At 51.9% G+C, this 18,051-nt stretch overlaps 2 protein-coding genes across 8 annotated transcripts; one reads left to right on the plus strand and one right to left on the minus strand.

Moving 5' to 3' along the window:
- Positions 1-7,815: 7,815 nt before the first annotated feature.
- BANF1 (BAF nuclear assembly factor 1) lies at positions 7,816-9,484 on the minus strand. Of its 5 annotated transcripts, none has more exons than XM_005660673.4 (3): positions 9,397-9,484; positions 8,563-8,701; positions 7,816-8,342 (listed from the first exon to the last, which is right to left on the minus strand). In XM_005660673.4, the coding sequence occupies exons 2-3, from the start codon at positions 8,683-8,685 to the stop codon at positions 8,196-8,198; spliced, it is 270 nt and encodes an 89-aa protein (XP_005660730.1). In that variant the 5' UTR covers positions 8,686-8,701; positions 9,397-9,484; the 3' UTR covers positions 7,816-8,195. The 5 variants fall into 5 exon arrangements, with proteins under 5 accessions (XP_005660730.1, XP_003122559.1, XP_003122561.1 ...); XM_003122511.4 differs by lacking the exon at positions 9,397-9,484 and adding an exon at positions 9,081-9,189; XM_003122513.3 differs by lacking the exon at positions 9,397-9,484 and adding an exon at positions 9,063-9,189.
- A 361-nt stretch (positions 9,485-9,845) lies between these two features.
- Positions 9,846-14,487, plus strand: EIF1AD (eukaryotic translation initiation factor 1A domain containing). Of its 3 annotated transcripts, none has more exons than XM_005660674.4 (6): positions 9,846-10,074; positions 10,807-11,012; positions 11,109-11,217; positions 11,315-11,423; positions 11,595-11,645; positions 12,309-14,487. In XM_005660674.4, exons 2-6 carry the CDS (start codon positions 10,926-10,928, stop codon positions 12,451-12,453), a joined length of 501 nt encoding a protein of 166 aa, XP_005660731.1. In that variant the 5' UTR covers positions 9,846-10,074; positions 10,807-10,925; the 3' UTR covers positions 12,454-14,487. The 3 variants fall into 3 exon arrangements, with proteins under 3 accessions (XP_005660731.1, XP_003353821.1, XP_003353822.1); XM_003353773.5 differs by having other exon boundaries at positions 10,831-11,012; XM_003353774.5 differs by having other exon boundaries at positions 10,915-11,012.
- The last annotated feature ends 3,564 nt before the right edge of the window (positions 14,488-18,051 follow it).

Raw genomic sequence — 18,051 nt, forward strand, 5'->3', positions numbered from 1 at the left:
GATACACCCCGATGCTGCCTGCCCTCCAGGGCACGCCTCTGGTGAGGGAAACGACAGCGCCAGCCCCGCCCCGCAACAAGTGCCACCGCTGGGACAGTTCACAGAGACCCATCCAGTATGAAATACCAACAACAGCTACCCAGCAAGCTCTGAACTCTCTCACCGTGCAACTTTGGAGAAGTTATTTAACACCCACTACCTCAGTTTCCCCCTCTGCGAAATGGGTAGCTGTAAGGCTTCAAGACGTGCAGAGGGTGGGCAAGGTGCTATATAAACAGCAGGTAAGTAGGAGATGCTACCGCGCTGAGCCTGGGGCTCTTTCATCCTCACCACCAGCGGGATGTGGGAATCCTCAGGACAGCAGGTAAACAGGACGCAGAGGGGAACAATGACTTGTGTGTAAGGACATCACCTGGTAAATCGTAAATGGTGACACTGGCTTTTGAGCCCTGGCAGTCTAACGCAAATCGGAGCGCTCAAGCCAGACTGAGCCCAAAGGATGAGAACTGGCCAGAAGGAGGGGTGTGGGTGGTCCCACCTCCACCACTTACTGCCGGGGGCAAAGCCCCTCGACCTCCGTGACCCTCAATGTCCTCACCTGAAACAAGGTCACCTTTAGGATTATGCTGACAGTAATGGCCAGAGGCTGGGTCACCCACAGGTAAACTGGGCGTGTGCTGGGGGTACCAGACAAATAGGGCTATGATTTTTTTTTTAAATAATCTGGTAACATAAAAAACAACATTGAAGTAGTCAACATGGGAAAAGTCTGGTTTTTTTTTTTTTTTTTTTTTCCGGCCGTGCCCATAGCATGTGAAAATTCCTGTACCAGAGATTGAACCCACGTCACAGTGGTGACCAGAACCACAGCAGTGGCAATGCTAGAAGCTTAACCAGCTGCACCCCCAGGGAACTGGGAAAGTTCTGGCTGTTTTGGAATCATTTCCTTTTTTGTGTGTGGGGGTGGGGGGGAGCCCACGGCATAGGGAAGTTCCCGGGCTAGGAGTTAAATCAGAGCTGCAGCTGCCAGCCTACGCCACAGCCACAGCCACGCCAGATCCAATCCGAGTTGCATCTGCGATCTACACCTCCTTAACCCACTGAGTGAGGCCAGGGATGGTTCCTGCATCCTCACGGATACTAGTGGAGTTCTTAACCCATTGAGCCACAAATGGGAACTCCTGGAATTCTTTAGAATTAGTATTTTAGAATTCAGGGGAGTTTGTACTTTTGATTACCTGCTGCCAGGGGGAGGTGGGGCTTTTTCACTTGGGACACTAAGATCTTGTCCCTGCCTTAGGGCCTCCAGGGAGCTTACCTGGGACTTGGGAGAGGTGTGGCTTTCAGTACCCAACAAGTGTTGGTGCTTAATTAAGTGGTAGCTATTATTGTGACGGATATTATGAGTAAGCATCCAGCATCTCCCCCTCCCCCGCCACCCCCAATCTCGGCCTCTCAGACTCCCAGGGCGGGAAAGGCAGGGATTTCTCCCTGGGAGACAGGATCAGAGAGTGTTCACTGCCCAGTCTGGCTGCTACCCCACCCCCTCAGCCCAGCTGTGAAAAACAAGCTTGGGATGCCAAGGAACAGTCACAAGTTTGTTGCGGGCTCAGGTGTCTGCCTTAAAGGGACAGACCGGTTTGTGGGAGAGCAGGAAAGAGCTTGGCTTGATGCGGAGGCCAAGGCCAGGCAGGAACCCAACCTGAGAGAACTTGGGAGAACCTGGGAGCGGGGGCTTAAGAGGCCCAGGACCACTACACAGCGGGGAGAATGGAGAGACAGCCTCGAGCAGCCAGGAGCCGCCTCTGGTTCTCCAGAGGCGGCGGCTCCATCACCTGGAAGGCAGCCACGGCCACATTTATTCTCCAACAGCCAAGGCCTCTGATTCACCAAGGGCCAGTGGGTCCCCAGCTCACTTGTCCCTGGCCTACCTGTCATTCCTTTGCACTGACACCAATAGATCTTTTGCATCCAACCTCATAATTTCCAAAGACTTTTCACCCACTTGTCTGTTCTCACAGGCACCCTGAGGTAGTAAGCATCGTTCTCATTTTGCAGATGAAGAAAGTTAATCAGAGAGGTCAGGACACTTGTCTAAGGTCACACAGCTAGAAGCGGCATCTTAGACAAGAGGGATGGGGAAGAGAAATGAACAATTATCAGGCTCCTGATATGTGCCAGGCCTTGCACCAGGGACTCAACATATGTTCCCTCATCCTCGTAACAGCTCGGCAGAAGCAGTGATTATTACTCCTTTAACTTTCTTTTTTACTGAAGTATAGTTGATTTACAATGTTGTGTTAGGAGTTCCTGCTGTGGCACAGTGGGTGAAGAATCTGACTGCAGCCACTTGGGTTGCTTGGTTGGAGGCACGGGTTTGATCCCCGGGCCAGCATAGTGGGTTAAAGGAACATCTGTGCAGCGGTGGCTCAGATTCAATCCCTAGCCCAGGAATCCCACACCAGGCAGGGGTAACCATAACATTTTTTTTTAAAAAAGCTTTCTTATACAATGTTAATTTCTGCTGTACAGCAAAATGACTCAGAGATATATATTCTTTTCGGTTACGGTTTATCACAGAATACGGAATATAGTTCCCCGTGCTGTACAGTACGGATGTTTCTCCATCCTGTATATATATGATGGCTCACCTCTGCTAGTCCCACACTCCCAGCCCTTCCCTCCCTGCGCCTCCTCCCCTTGGCAACCACAAGTCTGCTCTCCGAGTCTGTTTTTGTTTCACAGATAGGTGGATTTTTGTCATATTTTAGATTCCACATATAGGTGATGTCACATGCTATTTGTCCTTCTCTTTCTGACTTGCTTCTATCACCTCCGCCTGAGGGAGAGGGGAGGGCAGAGTCTGTGGGTGAGGCAGCGAAGGGCCCATGACAGAAAGCAGAGCAGCCAGCATGTCTCACAGGGCTTTGCTGGGTGGGCCCCGGGGCCAGAGCCATGGGCGGCGAGACCAGGAGGAAATGAGAGGTCAAAGGGGAAGGGTCAGTGGTGGAGCCTGGGGTGGCCCCCACATCCAGCATCCTGGTGTGTGAGTTCTGCAAGGCTCCTCAGGGAGACGAGGTCTGCTGTGCAGCGGGAGGCTCCCTGGGGCTGGGGGCGGCCTGGGAGCGTTTTCCCAGAGCTTGGTCTCATCTGGAAAAGTCTTCGCCTGGACTCCATCTTTAGTCTGGACCACTCTGGCTTCCAGGAGGCCTGGGCCAGGTGTGGCCAGCCCCACTGGCCATGGGGCATGGCTTTCAGTTTTTTTGTGGCCCAGACATCCCAACTCAGGTTCCCCCCCCCATCTTGCCCCTGGCCAGTGGGTCTCGCTGACCAGGGTGGGCCTCGTCTGATACCCCTTCCTCGTGGGAATGTCGCCCAGGGCCTTCCTCTGCTCCCAGAACCCTATTCCTTGAAACTTAAGCTGGGCCACAGCTATTCCCAGGGCTCTCCTCCCCTTTCCCTATGGGACTACGTCCTGGAAAGGGAGCTGAGGGAAGGACAGCTGAGACCCAGTCATGATTAAAGCTGCCTTCGGGGATGAGCGCTCCCAAGTGCCAGGGGGTTCACAGTCATGAGCTGCTTGAATCTTCACAACCCTGCACCAGCTGAGAGAGGAAGAGACTGAGGCTCAGAGAAGCGCAGCAACTGGCTCCAGGTCACACAGCAAGGGGAATTCCCGAGGGGCTCCATGGATTAAGGATCTGGTGGTGTCACTGCTTCGGGGAGGGCTCAGCCTGGGGCCTAGGACCTTGCATGATGGGAATGAAGCCAGAAGGGGGAAAAAAAAAAAAAAAAGTCTACAATTCAGGTCACACAGTGAGGAAAGAAGGAATTGAAGGGCAGATCTGGGCCTGGCGGGCTCTGTCGCACTACCATCCGTCAAGGGCAGAAGTGACAGGAGAGGGAGCGCTAGGTCCCTGCAGGGAGGAGGCAACGGGGAGGGGCTGCGGCCAAGAGCAAGTGCATGAAACGGGAGCTTTTCACAGCTTTGGGGCCTCAGCTGGGGCGGGCCGCAAGGTGAGGCTTGGGTCCTGTCACCTTCCCCTCCTTCCTTTCTGGGGTGGCAGCACCCCAAAGTGCGTGGGGTGGGCTGGCCCCAAGCCTTGGGGGTCAAGCTCCAGCTGGGAGAGCCAGGAAGGGGAACCCTGGGTCCAAATTTGCTGACTTCCAGGCCCACCCAGGCCAGGCGCGTCCCACAGGCCAGTGTGGCTGACACTAGATAAGCTGCCTCCTGTCCCCCCCACCCAGGGTGGCTTTCTCCCTTTGTCCTGCTGGGGACGGGGCTGGGTCTCTGAGAAGTTGCAAGTTACGTTCTAGACACCCTTTGTCTCCTGCTGCTCCAGGACTGATGCAGGAAGTGGGGTGGGATGCGCTGAGGCGGCCAGATCAAGGGTTCGGGGCCCACCTGAGCCCGAGGGAGAGGTGGGAGGGCAGGCTTCCGTCTCTTCAGTCACAGAGCCTGTGGGTGAGGCAGGGAAGAGCCCAAGACAGAAAGCAGAGCAGGCAGCTCGTCCCACAGGGCTCTGCCAGGCAGGCCCGGGGCCAGAGCCACAGGCGGGCGGCAGAGCCAGGCCAGGCAGGAGTCACGGGAGGGCGTCGTGGAGGAGGGGGAGTCTCCATTACCTCACAGAGCGCCAGCAACAATCCTGCAGTGCCAGGGCCAAGGGGGGAGGCTGAGGGGGCCCTGCCCAGCCCCCGACCAAGCACTTCGGGCCTGTGTGACGGCATCACAGCACCAGGGTCAAGGCTGAAGGGACTCCAAGGTGACTCCGGACCCACCCAGAATAACATCAGAAACAGCATGGCCTGCAACTTGAGGGACAGCCCGTATTACCACTTCGGTCTGGCCTTCACACGGCCACCTTCCAGGAAGCGGCCTGTAACACAAGCTGGGCCCAGCGCTGGCCACCTGGCGACCTTTGGTGGGGAGGCCCCTTACCTTCCCAGGCCCAGGCTTGCATTGAAGCTTCATCACTAATAACCATCCTCTCTCTTAAAAAAAATCTTGTGGCCACACCCATACCATATGGAAGTCCCCAGGCCAGGGATCCAATCTGAACCGCAGCTGAGACCTATGCCACGGCTGTGGCAATGCCAGATCCTTAACCTGCTGTGCCACAGTGGGAACTCCCTGTCCTGCTTTCTGACTAATCATCTAATTGTTCTACCCTCTTTTTGGTCACTCTTTTCTACTACTCTGATGTAGCTCGTATATAAAAAAGCACACAGAACCTATCTATCTGTTCAGCTTAACCAATAAATGGAGTCAATGCCTACATCAGCACCAGGCCAGGTCAAGAAATGTGAACTGCCACTCCCAGCCCCAAGTGCTCCCAGGCATCACACCTGCATTCACCCCCCGACCCCACCCCCGCCAAAGGCAATCGCCCCCGACTTTTTTTTTTCGGTCAGCTTTTTTAGTAAGCCTTTCATTTTTTCTCTTCTTCTAGTTTTACCACCTAGGTAGTGACCCCTAAGCAAGAACTGACTCCGTGAACGGGATCACACCATTTGAAGCTTCCTTTCGTCAGCTCAGTGTCACCTGCGGTTCACCTGGTGTACTGTCTCCTGGTCCTTTTCACTGGCAATGGCAGCCATTAGAGCTACCGTGCCAGCTGGGGGCTCTTATAAACAGACCTGCTGGGAACGCTGGCTCTGGTGCAGGTGTGCAGTGTCTGTCACAGCCCCAGGAGCGGAACTGCTGGCTCACAGGGTGGGTCTCCAGTTTTACTGGGAGACGCCCAACTGTTCATACCAATCCACACTCCCACCAACTGCTTATCAGGTCCTGTTGCTCCATTTCATCAGAGTACGTGGAAGTCGGTATTGTCTGACTTCCACGTACTCTGCCAATCCCCCAAGCATATAAAAGCACCTTGTTTGCTCTTCTGGGTGACCGAGCACCTTCTGACAGGTGACAAATCTTATTCACCATTTGGGTATTGCTCTGTGGTTCCCCCTCAGATCTTTTGCCCATTTCCCTATTGTATCATTTGTTTTGTTTTAAAATGTTTGTTGACGGCACCCATGGCATGCAGAAGTTTCCAGGCCTCGGATCAAGCCTGCACCACAGCAGGGACCTGAGCTGCTGCAGTGACAACACCAGACCCTCAACCCACTGCACCACAGGGAAATCCCTGCACTCTATAAAGGTACCTTGAGGAGTTCCCGTCGTGGTGCAGGGGTTCATGAATCCGACTGGGAACCATGAGGTTGCGGGTTCAGTCCCTGCCCTTGCTCAGTGGGTTAACGATCCGGCGTTGCCGTGAGCTGTGGTGTAGGTTGCAGACGCGGCTCGGATCCCGCGTTGCTGTGGCTCTGGCGTAGGCCGCTGGCTACAGCTCCGATTTGACCCCTAGCCTGGGAACCTCCATATGCCGCGGGAGCGGCCCAAGAAACAGCAAAAAGACAAAAAAAAATTAAAAAAATAAAAAAGGTAACTTGAGGGAACTTTAGATGAGCAGTTTCTATAATAGAGCTAAATTCACCAACTTTTTGAAATCTTTCCCTACCCTGAAACCATGGAAATCTCACATTACCTGAATTTCTGTATTTATCACCTGTCACTTCTCTCTTCACTAGACTGTAAAGCTGAGAAAAATTCTGTAAGCAAGTAGTTCCTCAAAGACGCCAGCACTGCATCTGATCCTTACGACCTCATCTCCAGGTGGGAAAACTGAGTCTCGGAAAGGCCAGGACTCTCAGTGTTCATGAGTTTTTACACTACGTTCTGAAGACCACTCTGGCTGCTTCCTAGAGGTAAATCCACACAGGTTTCTCAGCCTCTCTGAGCCTCTAGTTTCCCTGCCAGTGAAAGAGAAATAACTGTTTGTTATTTTAAAAGGAAAAAAATCTGCAGGAGTTCCTGTTGTGGCTCAGTAGGTTAAGGATCCAACACTACAAGCTGCAGTGTAGGTCACAGATGTGGCTTGGAACCAATGTTGCAGTGGCTGTGGTGTAGGCTGGCTATAGCTTTGATTCGACTCCTGGCCTGGGAACTTTCATATGCCACAAGCGTGGCGTTTAAAAAAAAAAAAAAAAAAAATCTGCAAAGATCTTAGCTGTAGACCCCGTTCACCTTAAACAATCAACAACTAACAGGTCAGAGTTCCCACTGTGACTCAGCGGTAACAAACCCAACTGGTAGCCATGAGGCTGTGGGTTCAGTCCCTGGCTTCACTCAGTGGGTTAAGGATCCTGCGTTACCATGAGCTGTTGTGTAGACTGGCAGCTGTAGCTCGGATTCAACTACTAGCCTGGGAATGTCCATATGCCATGGGTGTGGCCCTAAAAGACAGAAACAAAAAAACACAGAACAGGACAAACATGCACCAAATAGAAGCCTAACTCAAGCTCACCCCCCCCCCCCACCCACACCCCCGCTGCTCCCGCCTAAGCCTAAGAGAACAGGGCAGATTGCAAAAACCCTGTCCACTCCTACCGGAGGCCAGGAGAGCACATGACGATTATCAGGTAAACCCTCGCCCACATCTGGTCCACCCTTTTCCTGGCAGCGCTGACTCCAACTGTCTTCCACCAGGTGCTGCCTAGCCCAGCTGACCACGCTGACATCTGGAACACCCCAGCCCACCTGGACCCCAGGAAGGGATCAACCCACACCCTCTCCCACATCACTAAGGGATTGAGACACTCCGAGGCACCTGGCCCAAGGCCCACGTGGCCAGGATGGCTGCCCTCTGGAGCCAGAAGCTGCCGGTTTCGACGTGCACTGATAAGGAGTGTGGCAAACCTGGCCGGGCCCTGGGGAACAGGGAGCTCCCAGCCCACCTGCTTTCCATGGACAGAGCCCAGGCATGAAGGCCACTGACTTTATTGATTTAGAAAACTTTACAAGGACAGGAACTGTTCTGCCAAAAAGAGGGCCAAACATGGCATAAAACAGATCAGAAGTGAGGGTAGGGGTAAGGGCCAGGACCAGGAATTCACTCAGAAAAGCTGGTAATTGCTGACATGAAACTGGCAAGGAAAGGAGAAGGGAGATGCATGCAAGTGTGAGAATTCCAAAAAAGGTGACATGGTGAGGGGAGAGAACTCCCAAAAGATGCTGGAGTACGTTGGAAGTGCACACAACAGCAATCTTTTCCTTTGTAGAGGATGGGGGAGGAGTCCTGGCTTGGCTGCAAACTCTGGAGACTCAATGCTGGGGCTTGGGGTCGGGGGCTCCCCGGAGGGCATCACAAGAAGGCATCACACCACTCCCGGAGGCACCCGAAGCAGTCCCGCGACTGCTTGGCATTGGCGCCACACGTGTCCTTCAGCCATTCCCGGAAGAGGTCTTCATCTTTCTTGAGCACCAGAAACTGGCCAAGGACCACATAGGCCTGCAAGACAGGCAGAGGAAAGGGCATGCTGCTAGGTGCTCTGCGGACCAGGAACGAGGCCTTCAGCCTAGGAAGCAGGGCCGGCTCTGGCTATCCCCGCAGATTACATGCCACTGCACACCCCCAACGGGTCCACTCACTCTCCTCCCTCCCCAGCTGCCAGGAAAGAGCCCAGGAGGCCATCCTCAGCCCTCCCCAGCTGCACGCAGCCACCCCACACCTTGTCAAAGCCCCTTTCCTCCAGCTTCTTGCCCAGTACGTCACCAATCCCGGCCAGGCTTCCCACTGGCTTTTCCCCCATGGGCTCTGCCACGAAATCTCGGTGCTTTTGGGAAGTTGTCATCTTGATCAAGCTTAACCTGAGAATCCCAAGAAAAGGCAGGTTAGGGCTGAAAACCCGGGAACTCCTGAGGGCCCACTACCAATCTCACAGTTAAGAGGACGCTCGACCAGTCATCGCAGAAGCTTACTCGCTTCTCCCCCCACTTCACGGACGAAAAAAGCGAAGCCTAAGGAGTCTTTTCCTCACTATTCAAAAGAGAAATCTCTTCCACTCCTTGCAGGAGCTGGTTTCGGTACCACCCCAGAGGCAACACTATCTTGCTCTAACAGGTGGCGCACGCAGAGCAGAGTCAAGATTCCAAGAGTCTGTCAGGACCCAGGGCTCGCCCTGAAATTGTCACTCCTCGGTGACCTTGGCTGGGCCCAAGTGGCACTGACCCTGCCTGCAACGGCTACCTGGCCCGTAAAGCAAATGAAGGACTCTGTCCCACCCGGCCCGCCAGCTAATCACAAAGCAGAAGCGAAGCGGCTTCTCCAGCCCGGCGGGCTGCACGCCAGGGCTCCCGCCGCGCCCCACGCCGCCGGCCCCGCCCCCAGCGCGCCGCGCCCCGCCCCCTCCCCGCGCCTCTGCGCTCGCGCGCCGCGCCCCGGCCGATCCCTCTCCGAGGGCGCATCCTCTGGCCCGCCGCAGTGCTTGAGGCGCCTTTCCCCTTCTCTTCCCCGCGCCTCCGCCAGTCTCCAGCTTGGGCCCTGCACCGCGGCTCGCACTCACCCGCAGCTCCGGTTCCCGTAACGGCCTCTCCCGCCACCCGGCCGCTCCTGCGGATGCCTCGACCCGCTAGAACTTTCGCCCCACTTCCGCTTCCGGGTCGCCTCAAGAGCCGCCTTAAAAAAAAAGCCCAAAATTACATTGGGCACCTCTAGCCGCGTGAAGTCATAGAGTTGAGATTGGGCCGGGGTTGAGGGGGCGGCGCGCCAGCGTGCGTTTAGGAGGCGCTCCTTTCCGGTTGCTTTGCGGGAAGCCGGGCAGCTTTCTGTGGTCTCACTGCTCGGGAAATATTTCCGGTCTGAGGGAGCAGAGGCCTGGGAGGAGAAAACTTTATTTCTCGGCGGCGCGACATTTGGAACTTAAGGATTAAACGTGGCCTACTTGGTGGTGGGAAGAATTAGAGGAGCGGACAAGGAGGGAGGTGTGGCTGGGAGGCTTCCGAGAGAGCGCCGGAAGTAAGGGGTTTCCTCGGGCCGGCGCGTGCTGTCTTCCTCGCCGTCCGGCTTGTAAGAGACTTGAGTCCAAGGGGTCTTCACCGGCGCGACCGCCGGCAAGTCCATTTTCTGTGCGCTCGTTGACTCAGCTACAAAGCGAGTCGTTGACGAGACGTGTTCAGCGTCCAGCCTGGAGAACGGGGTCGTTCCGCTTCAGGCATCGCCCGTGGGATCCGAGGGCCAGAGAGTAAGTTTGGGTTTCTCTCACTGAGCGTCTTTCCTTCGGGGTAGGAAGGGAGGAGGGCAGGCAGGGGACGGCAACTAGAGATGACACTTCGGCGTTTCCTTTGGAAACCGGCCGTCTTCTGTGTGCGCATCAGTCCTCGTCTTCTCAGTACCCAAATCATAAACAGCAGATGCCAAAGACCATGTCGGCCGGCCCTGACCTTAGTTAACTTGTTCCTAACTTGAATTCTTCTCCCTGGTCCATGTCTGTGGTATGTTGAGAGATTGAGCATCTGTTTGTGTGGCTGTGCTACGCTTGGGATGTACAGGCATACCGAAGAAGAGTTTATGTGATTCTTTCTCCCCCTGGTTGCCAGAATGACTTGTTTTCCTGAAACCCGTGTTTAGTTTTTACCGTTGTATTTTTAAATTTGTTTATTTGTTTTGGCCGTGCCTGCAGCACATGGAAGTTCCCGGCTCAGAGATTGATTCTGTGCCACAGCAGCAACCTGAGCCCCTGCAGTGAGAATGCCAGATCCTTAACCTGCTATGCCACAGGAGAACTCTTGTCACACGAGTTGTTTTTACGTGCTTTACAGTGCTAAGTGCTTTGCTTATGCTCATTCTTAGAGCAGTGCTCTAAGTTAGCTATTGTTTTTCTCTGAAGTCTAGAGAAATTGAACAGTCATGAAATACCCAAGGTGGGATTTGAATGCAAGTAGTTCTCCTTAACCTGACACTGTGTCCTCCCCAGTAAAAGGTCCCTCCCCATCTTTAGAATAGTCCTTCTGAGACTGCCATCCAAGAAACTCAGGGAGAGGAGCTGACAGTCTCTGCATCCCTCACCCCCACCCTGGGACAGGACCCAACAACATGTCTCAGGCCACCAAGAGGAAGCACGTGGTGAAGGAGGTGCTGGGGGAGCACATGGTGCCCTCCGACCGGCAGCAGATCGTCAGGGTGAGTGGCACTGGGGTGGGGACAGGGTGACTGTAGCTCAGCAAGGGTTGCAGCTGGCTGATAATGCTGACTGGTACTTGGTCTCTTCTGGACCAGGTGCTCAGGACCCCAGGGAACAATCTGCATGAGGTGGAGACAGCCCAGGGGCAGCACTTCCTGGTGAGCATGCCCTCCAAATACCGCAAGAACATCTGGATCAAGAGAGGTGAGAGAGGCAGCCCTTTAGGAGACCAATTCTGATAGCCTTGGCTTCCCTCTCTGCCAGCAGGGCTGACTTCCCTTTTCCTTTTCTCTGTCTGTAGGGGACTTTCTCATTGTTGACCCTATTGAAGAGGGAGAGAAAGTGAAGGCCGAGATCTCCTTTGTGCTCTGCAGAAATCATGTGCGCGCTCTACAGAAGGAAGGGCTCTGGTAGGGTGAGCCCCTTGGTCACTGGCTGCATGGCTTCTGAGGGACCGACTTCCTAGCACTGGAATTGGGGGGAGGGGAGGTCCCAGTGTCCCAGGCTGGATCAGCTGGAAATAGCTTTTTTGCCCAGAGGTTTCTCTGTCCTTTCTGACCTTGGCTCTTCTCTTGGCACAGGCCACAGGCCTTCTCCGAAGTGGCTGAGAAACACGATGATAACAGTAACAGGTGAGGCACAAGTCTCAGAGCAGGAAGCCAGAAAATGGGGCTTCTGGCTGTGGTGCCCTGAGGGAAAATAGAGCCTTCCTCCCTTCCTATGCAGGGGCCGTGGCAAGCGCTTTTACATATGTGGTTATGCACATGGCTGGAAAGTCATGTCTTCTTCAAATCCTGGCTTTGTCAGTTCTGAGTAACTTTAAGCAGGTTAATCTCTTAAGCCTGATGTCATTGCCTGTAAAAATGGGAGCTTTGTAAGAATTACAGAGGCTGTTGGTTCTAAAAGTGCTTAGTATACTATCTGGTAAGCAACGTGGGTTCATTGAGTGTTAGTTGGAGTTGATATTATTAAAATTAGTAGCTCTAGGAGTTTCTTGGTGGTACAGGAGGTTAAGGATCCAGCGTTGTCACTCTAACGGCTTATGTTCCATTCCTGGCCCAGGAACGTCCAAATGCTGCAGATGCAGCCAAAGAATATGTGTATGTATGTATATTAGTAGCTCTAGAAACCTTTAGGCTTGGGGGTGGAGAGGTAGTTATTAGCCTGTTTCGCTCTGATTCGCTCCCTGTTTGACTCATCAAGCCACATGGTCCTCCTTTTTGTGGCGCTCCTTGATAGAAGGTCTGGTTTTCCTAGAAGGCATTGGGCTAACTCTGTCCATTTCCCTCACGCAGACAGACTCAGCCAGAACTCCCAGCTGAGCCACGGTTGTCAGAAGACAAGTCCAGCTCTGAAGATGATTCTGACCTTTTTGTTAACACCAACCGCAGACAGTATCATGAGAGTGAGGAGGAGAGCGAAGAGGAGGAGGCAGCCTGAGACCCCGGACCCACTTCTCCTCTGGCTGAGACTCGCCCTTGGATCCTCTGAGCTTGGACATTCCCAGGGTGCTTTGCAGATCTTTCCCCCTGGATGGGGACAAGGCAGGGCCCCTCTCTGAACTGACCTTCTGACATGGGAGAATTAAACCCCTGGTGGGTGGTGACTTAAGCTGGTGTCAGAGTGGCTCTCTGGAGGGAGGAGGGACATGTGGGTAAAAACGGCCCCTTTGGGAGTTCTCTGATGGCCTAGCTGGTTAAGAATCGGACCTCACTTCTGTGGCCCAAATCACGGCTGTTGGGCGACTTTGATCCCTGGCCTGGGAACTTCAGCTTGTTGCGGGCAAAGCCGAAAAAACCCAAACTGCTCTTTGGTGGTAACCTCATGGGCAGGAATGGCTGGAATCTTTCCTAGGTTTCCTCCGCTCACTGGGCTCTTAGTAAGTGCCAGGCCTGCATGTGCTTAAGAACTGGGAGTGTCCCCTTCCCCCATTGCCTGCTTGCAGTTAATGGCAGTGTAGGCATTCAGGATCACAGTGGGACTTGGTGCCCACCTGCCTCCAAGAGACACTCAGGGAGAGTTTCACAGTGCCTCGCAAGCTGCTTTCCCCGGCTTTCTAGTCACATGATGCAGGAGTGCCCACCTCCCTGCTGCTGTGTACGTCCCCTGGTTGGTGGTTTCTTTGGCTACTCCAACCATCACTGTTCAGCCCCCTTGCAAACCACATCATCCCATTTCTCCTTGGAAGCTTTTTCCCTCTGACTGTACATTCTCTCTCCTCTTCGCTGGCATTGACCTTTTAGTCACTGCTCAGACATAGAGGTTTACCTCCTGGCTTGGAGTCTTCTACCCCTGCCTCTGATACTGTTTTCTGCATCCCATGGGTGGGCTGTTCCACACCATGGCCCCCTCGTTCCTTGATCTCCCCGTCACTAGTGCCCTTGTCTTCTATTCTAGGCCTGTTTCCTGTATCCCTGGTCACTCCGGACCCCTGACATTACTAGAAGTTGCAGTGCCATTTGAATCGAAACACCAGTGCCGGCGCCACCTCCTGGCTTTCTTGCTTACCCGCTCAGCTACTTCCTCTGCAGAAATTCTTTTTCGTCCTCCGGCCCTGCAACATTCTCACCATCATTCTCCTGTCTCCCCTCCTTGCGCAGCATCATTGCCCTGTGTCTGCACCCTGGACTCCCCCTCTCCCTCCATTACGCTCATTCGTAAAGCCTGCCCCTGGTCAGCCCAGTCACACACCTCTGTGCCTGAACCCAAGTAACTGTGAGGGAAGACCGCCGACCTGGCTCACTCGTTGGACCTTAAATTCATACTTGCAAACCACAGTGGCTGCTCAGCACTGCCCAGCAGGTCCAGCCTGGGATGTCTCACTTGAAGACTCTCTTGTTTGCCAGTTCCCCCTCCCCTTCTGGTTACTCACCGCAGCTCTTACTTCATGAAGAAATAGTAGCCCTGGGAGGGAGTCACCGCCTCCCCATTACCAACCCTGCAAATGTGTTCCTGGGTCTTCCTGCCGTTTTCCTGCCCGGGCTTGATCCAGTGGGACTTGGGCTTTCCCTCTTGTGCTTTGGAGCCTGTCCCTTCCTGTTTAAGGACGAATGTGAGTTTTAGGTTTTGCCATCCTCTCTACTGCATGTGTCAGCATCAAACACGCTGTAGACGCTCCCATCTGAAAAACAACCATGAAACCTGTCACTGATCCCACGTCCTCTGGCTACCACTTCATTTTCCTGCTTTTACACTTGCTTAGTGTAGTCTTAAATGTATACTCTGTGTGTGTGTGTAGGTGTACACACACATAATAGAAATATATGAATATGCATCTAAATGCAAAAAGCTAACCAGGTGAGTTAAAGATATGCGTGTGTGAGTATATTTTTAACTTGTCTGAAGTTTATGTATTATGGGAGATGGCTAACTTTTTTTCTTAAAGGGATAGCCGCTTGTCCCTGTACCATTTATTGGATGGTTCATTCTCACTGACTTAAAATGTCTTTTTAAAATAAATTCAGTGCCTGCATATTTCTGGATCTCTTTGGAATCTGGTCTGTTGATACATGTGCACATGCCATGTTTTATAGCATGATTGATACCTCATTCCCCCTCACCTTTGCCCCACCATACCTAAGAACTTTAGAGTGAACTTGTCAATTCTCGTCGAGACGTTCTCATGAGATTCCCATTGGCATCGTTTTAAATCTCATAGTTTGATTTGTAGAGAAGTGGTACTTAACAGTTTTGAATCTTCCCATCCAGAAATGAGTTATGTGTGTTCTTTTTAAAGATACTGTCTTCATTTGGGTCTTTCACCTTTCTAGTTCAATGTAGACTTAGGGAGTTTAGAGCTATTTGTCACGAATGGGCTCTTCTGAAATTACATGTCCAACTACCACTGGCACATAGGAAAGCCGTCCATCTGTGTGTGCTCACCTGTTTGCTCCAACTAAATTCTCACTAGTTCTAATAGTTCTTCAGTTGATCCTCTTGGCTTTCTGGATAGAGTCAAATCATATCCTAGCAGTGGCAGTTTTATCCTGTCCTTTTCCTTGTGAATTATGGAGGCCAGGGCACCCTTTGCTCCTCTCCTGGAATGGTTCTCATGTTTCATTATGAAATACGTCTTTTGCTTTTTGGAGCTGCACCTCTGGCGTGTGGAGATTCCCAGGCTAGGGGTGGAATTAGAGCTACAGCTGCCGGCTTACGCCACAGCCACAGCAACGCAGGATCTGAGCCGTGTCTGCGACCTACACCACAGTTCACGCAACGCCAGATCCTTAACTCACTGAGTGAGGCCAAGGGATCAACCCCCCAACCTCATGGTTCCTAGTCGGATTCATTTCCACTGCCCTACAACAAGAAGTCCTGAAGTTGTTTCCTTTATACCAGACCGTGAGTGGTTTCTTTTCCTTTATTCAGCATTGATGAATTTTGACATCTTTTGAGATAGTCAAAAATTTTGTTTTTCTTATTGTGCTGATTTACATTTATTAGATTTCCTGGTGTTGAGCCGTCCTTGCATTTTAATGTAAACTCTGCTTAGTTTTATAATTATTTATTTAGCGTTTTTCATTATTGAGGCCAATTTCATTTTTTCCTTTAATGACCTCCCTGTCCGTCCCATTTTGACAGCAGCATTATGCTAGCCTTGTAGAATGGATCTGAAAACACTTCATCTTTTTCTTGGGCTTAAATAACTTACAGAAAAGGAGTTGTGTCTTCAGGGTTTGATTGAATTGAGTTCTAAAAACATCTGTGCTTGGAGTTCTTGTTGTGGCTCAGTGGTAATGAACCCGACTAGTATCCATGAGGACGCGGGTTTGATCCCTGGCCTCATTCAGTGGGTTACAGATCCGGCGTTGCTGTGAGCTGCGGTATAGGTGGCAGACATGGTTGGATCCTGAGTTGCTGTGGCTGCGGTGTAGGCTGGCAGCTGCTGCTCCAATTCAACCCCTAGCCTGGGAACTTCCATATGCCACAGGTGTGCCCCTAAGAAGACCAAAAAATCCCCACAAAAACCAAAAAACTGTGCTTGATTCCTTTCTTAGAAGTAGTTTTTGACCTAAGTGTTCTATCCTTGAGTCAATTTTGGTAAGTCGTATTTTTTTAGAATCATACGTTTTACATATATTTAGCTTTGTGTGGGGGGCACACATAGTATTTGTGTCATTTGGAACTGTCATATAAGTGACAAAATCTGCTATGAACTAGCAGAAGCACACAAGGGCTCATTGGCTTGAGGTCCCAGAGCGGAGCTTTAGGGAGAGATGACTTAGGCCAGCGTGACTCTGTCAGGGCTCTTGGTGATTTCTTGGATTATCTGCTCCTCGTGGTTGATCGATCCCTTTTCCCCTACAGCTGTTTTCTTCCGTCCTCATGGACGGAGTTACTTCTTCAGGATTTCGGGGATGACTGCCTGGTCTCACTTAGGTCACTTGCCCTCTTCTGAGCAACCTCTGCGGCCAGGCTGAGTAGGGGAGTAAGACAAGGCGAGATGAGCCACCCTGACCCACGTGATGTGTTTCCCATGGAAGAGGGAGGTCCTTTTACCCCAGAGTGGGGGCGAGGGGTGAGAGCAGATAAAGCCACCAAACATTTGTCCCCTAGTCCGTATTTTATTTTCTCTGACTAGCTTTGCCAGATGTCTGTTTTATTGGCCTTTTTCTCCTGTTTCTTTGGGGTTATTTGTTCATTCTAACACCTTGGGTTGTCTTCTGAGTTGATTAATTTCAGACTTGTTTTCTAATACATTTAGGGCTCGAAACTTTTTCCCACTTGATCAGGTAGATTTGTATGATTTGGGGGTGGGGAGCTGTTGTATCTCTACGCTTGGCCTTAGGTTTTTCTCCAGCCCTTAAGTGATTCTGTGATCGACCTAATAACGTCTTCTTTTCCTTGCTAAAACTTTTTCATCTCCACCTCTCATTCTCTCACCCGCCACTTAGCTCCTGTGGGTCATAGCTGGGAATCCGGATGGCAGTAGAGACCCTGTCCTCAGCACGTCCTCCTCTTTGTCATTCTCCAAAGTTGACTCCATCTCTTTTCTCCCAGCGTAGTAGTGGAATTCAACCAGTATGAATAGATCTCCCTGCAAGAGCTGAGTGTCAGGAGCCACTTTCCCCAGCGCCGTGGCCCGTCCATGTGATTGGTCACCCAGTAGCACTGACCCCTCCTGCAGTTAGGTGTGAAACATGTGGCCAGTCAGACCCCACTCCTCTGTCACTTTTGCACCAAGCGTTACAGCCAGGTCATTTCCGCTGGAGCCTCCCCATGCAGCCCAGCTTGCTTTTCTCCTTTGTCATTCAGCCACCACATATATGTTTTAAGGAGCACCATGTGCTCTGAGCTAGCTGCATGACTTTTTTCCTTTAATGTGGTGCGATAGCTTGTTTGGGGTTTTGTTGTTGTTGTTTGGGGTTTTTTGTTTTTGTTTTTGTTTTTGTTTTTGTTTTTTTTTGGTCTTTCTAGGGCCACACATGCAGCATATGGGAGCTCCCAGGTTCGGGGTCACATTGGAGCTGCAGCTGCTGACCTCTGCCACAGCCACAATAATGCCAGATCTGAGCCACGTCTGTGACCTACACACAGCAACACTGGATCCTTAACCCACTGAGTGAGGCCAGGGATCTAACCCGAGTCCTCATGGATACTAGTTGGATTCATTTCCGCTGAGCTGTGACGGGAACTCCTGGTGAGATATCTTGACACAGTTTCTCGTGATAAGACATCCTTGCATTCCTGGAATAAAATAGTCAATGTATTTTTCAGTATGCTGCTGGATTTGGTTTTCTGATGTGTTTGAGGGAGATTTTGGCCTCCAGCTTCATACATGAGATGGCTTAAGCCTTCCTTTCCTGTGCCACCCTTGTCTGGCTGGGTTGTTTGTTTTGTCAAGGTCACGCCAACCTCCTAAAAGGAATTGGAGAATGTTCTCGCTCTTTTCATTACAGGTGTTTGTGTAAGACTGGACTTTAACATTTCTAAAATTTTTGGTAAAAGTTAACTATAAAACCCAGTGCACCCGTGGCGTTTTTGCAGTGGGTGGGTAGACTTTCAATTCAAGATTTTTTTTTTTTTTTTTTTTTGCTT

Source organism: Sus scrofa, chromosome 2, assembly GCF_054392235.1.
Source record: "Sus scrofa isolate SSC_HxYL_T2T_F1_AM1 chromosome 2, Sscrofa_HxYL_maternal_Yorkshire_Landrace_v2.0, whole genome shotgun sequence".
In the NCBI taxonomy this organism is placed as follows: Eukaryota; Metazoa; Chordata; class Mammalia; order Artiodactyla; family Suidae; genus Sus; species Sus scrofa.

Coding starts and splice junctions, on each gene's coding strand:
- EIF1AD (XM_005660674.4), top strand. CDS start 10,926: ATGTCTCAGGCCACCAAGAGGAAGCACGTGGTGAAGGAGGTGCTGGGG. Junction 11,218..11,314: donor GAACATCTGGATCAAGAGAG/GTGAGAGAGGCA, acceptor CTCTGTCTGTAG/GGGACTTTCTCATTGTTGAC. Junction 11,424..11,594: donor CTACAGAAGGAAGGGCTCTG/GTAGGGTGAGCC, acceptor CTCTTGGCACAG/GCCACAGGCCTTCTCCGAAG.
- BANF1 (XM_005660673.4), bottom strand. CDS start 8,685: ATGACAACTTCCCAAAAGCACCGAGATTTCGTGGCAGAGCCCATGGGG. Junction 8,343..8,562: donor AGGAAAGGGGCTTTGACAAG/GTGTGGGGTGGC, acceptor CCTGTCTTGCAG/GCCTATGTGGTCCTTGGCCA.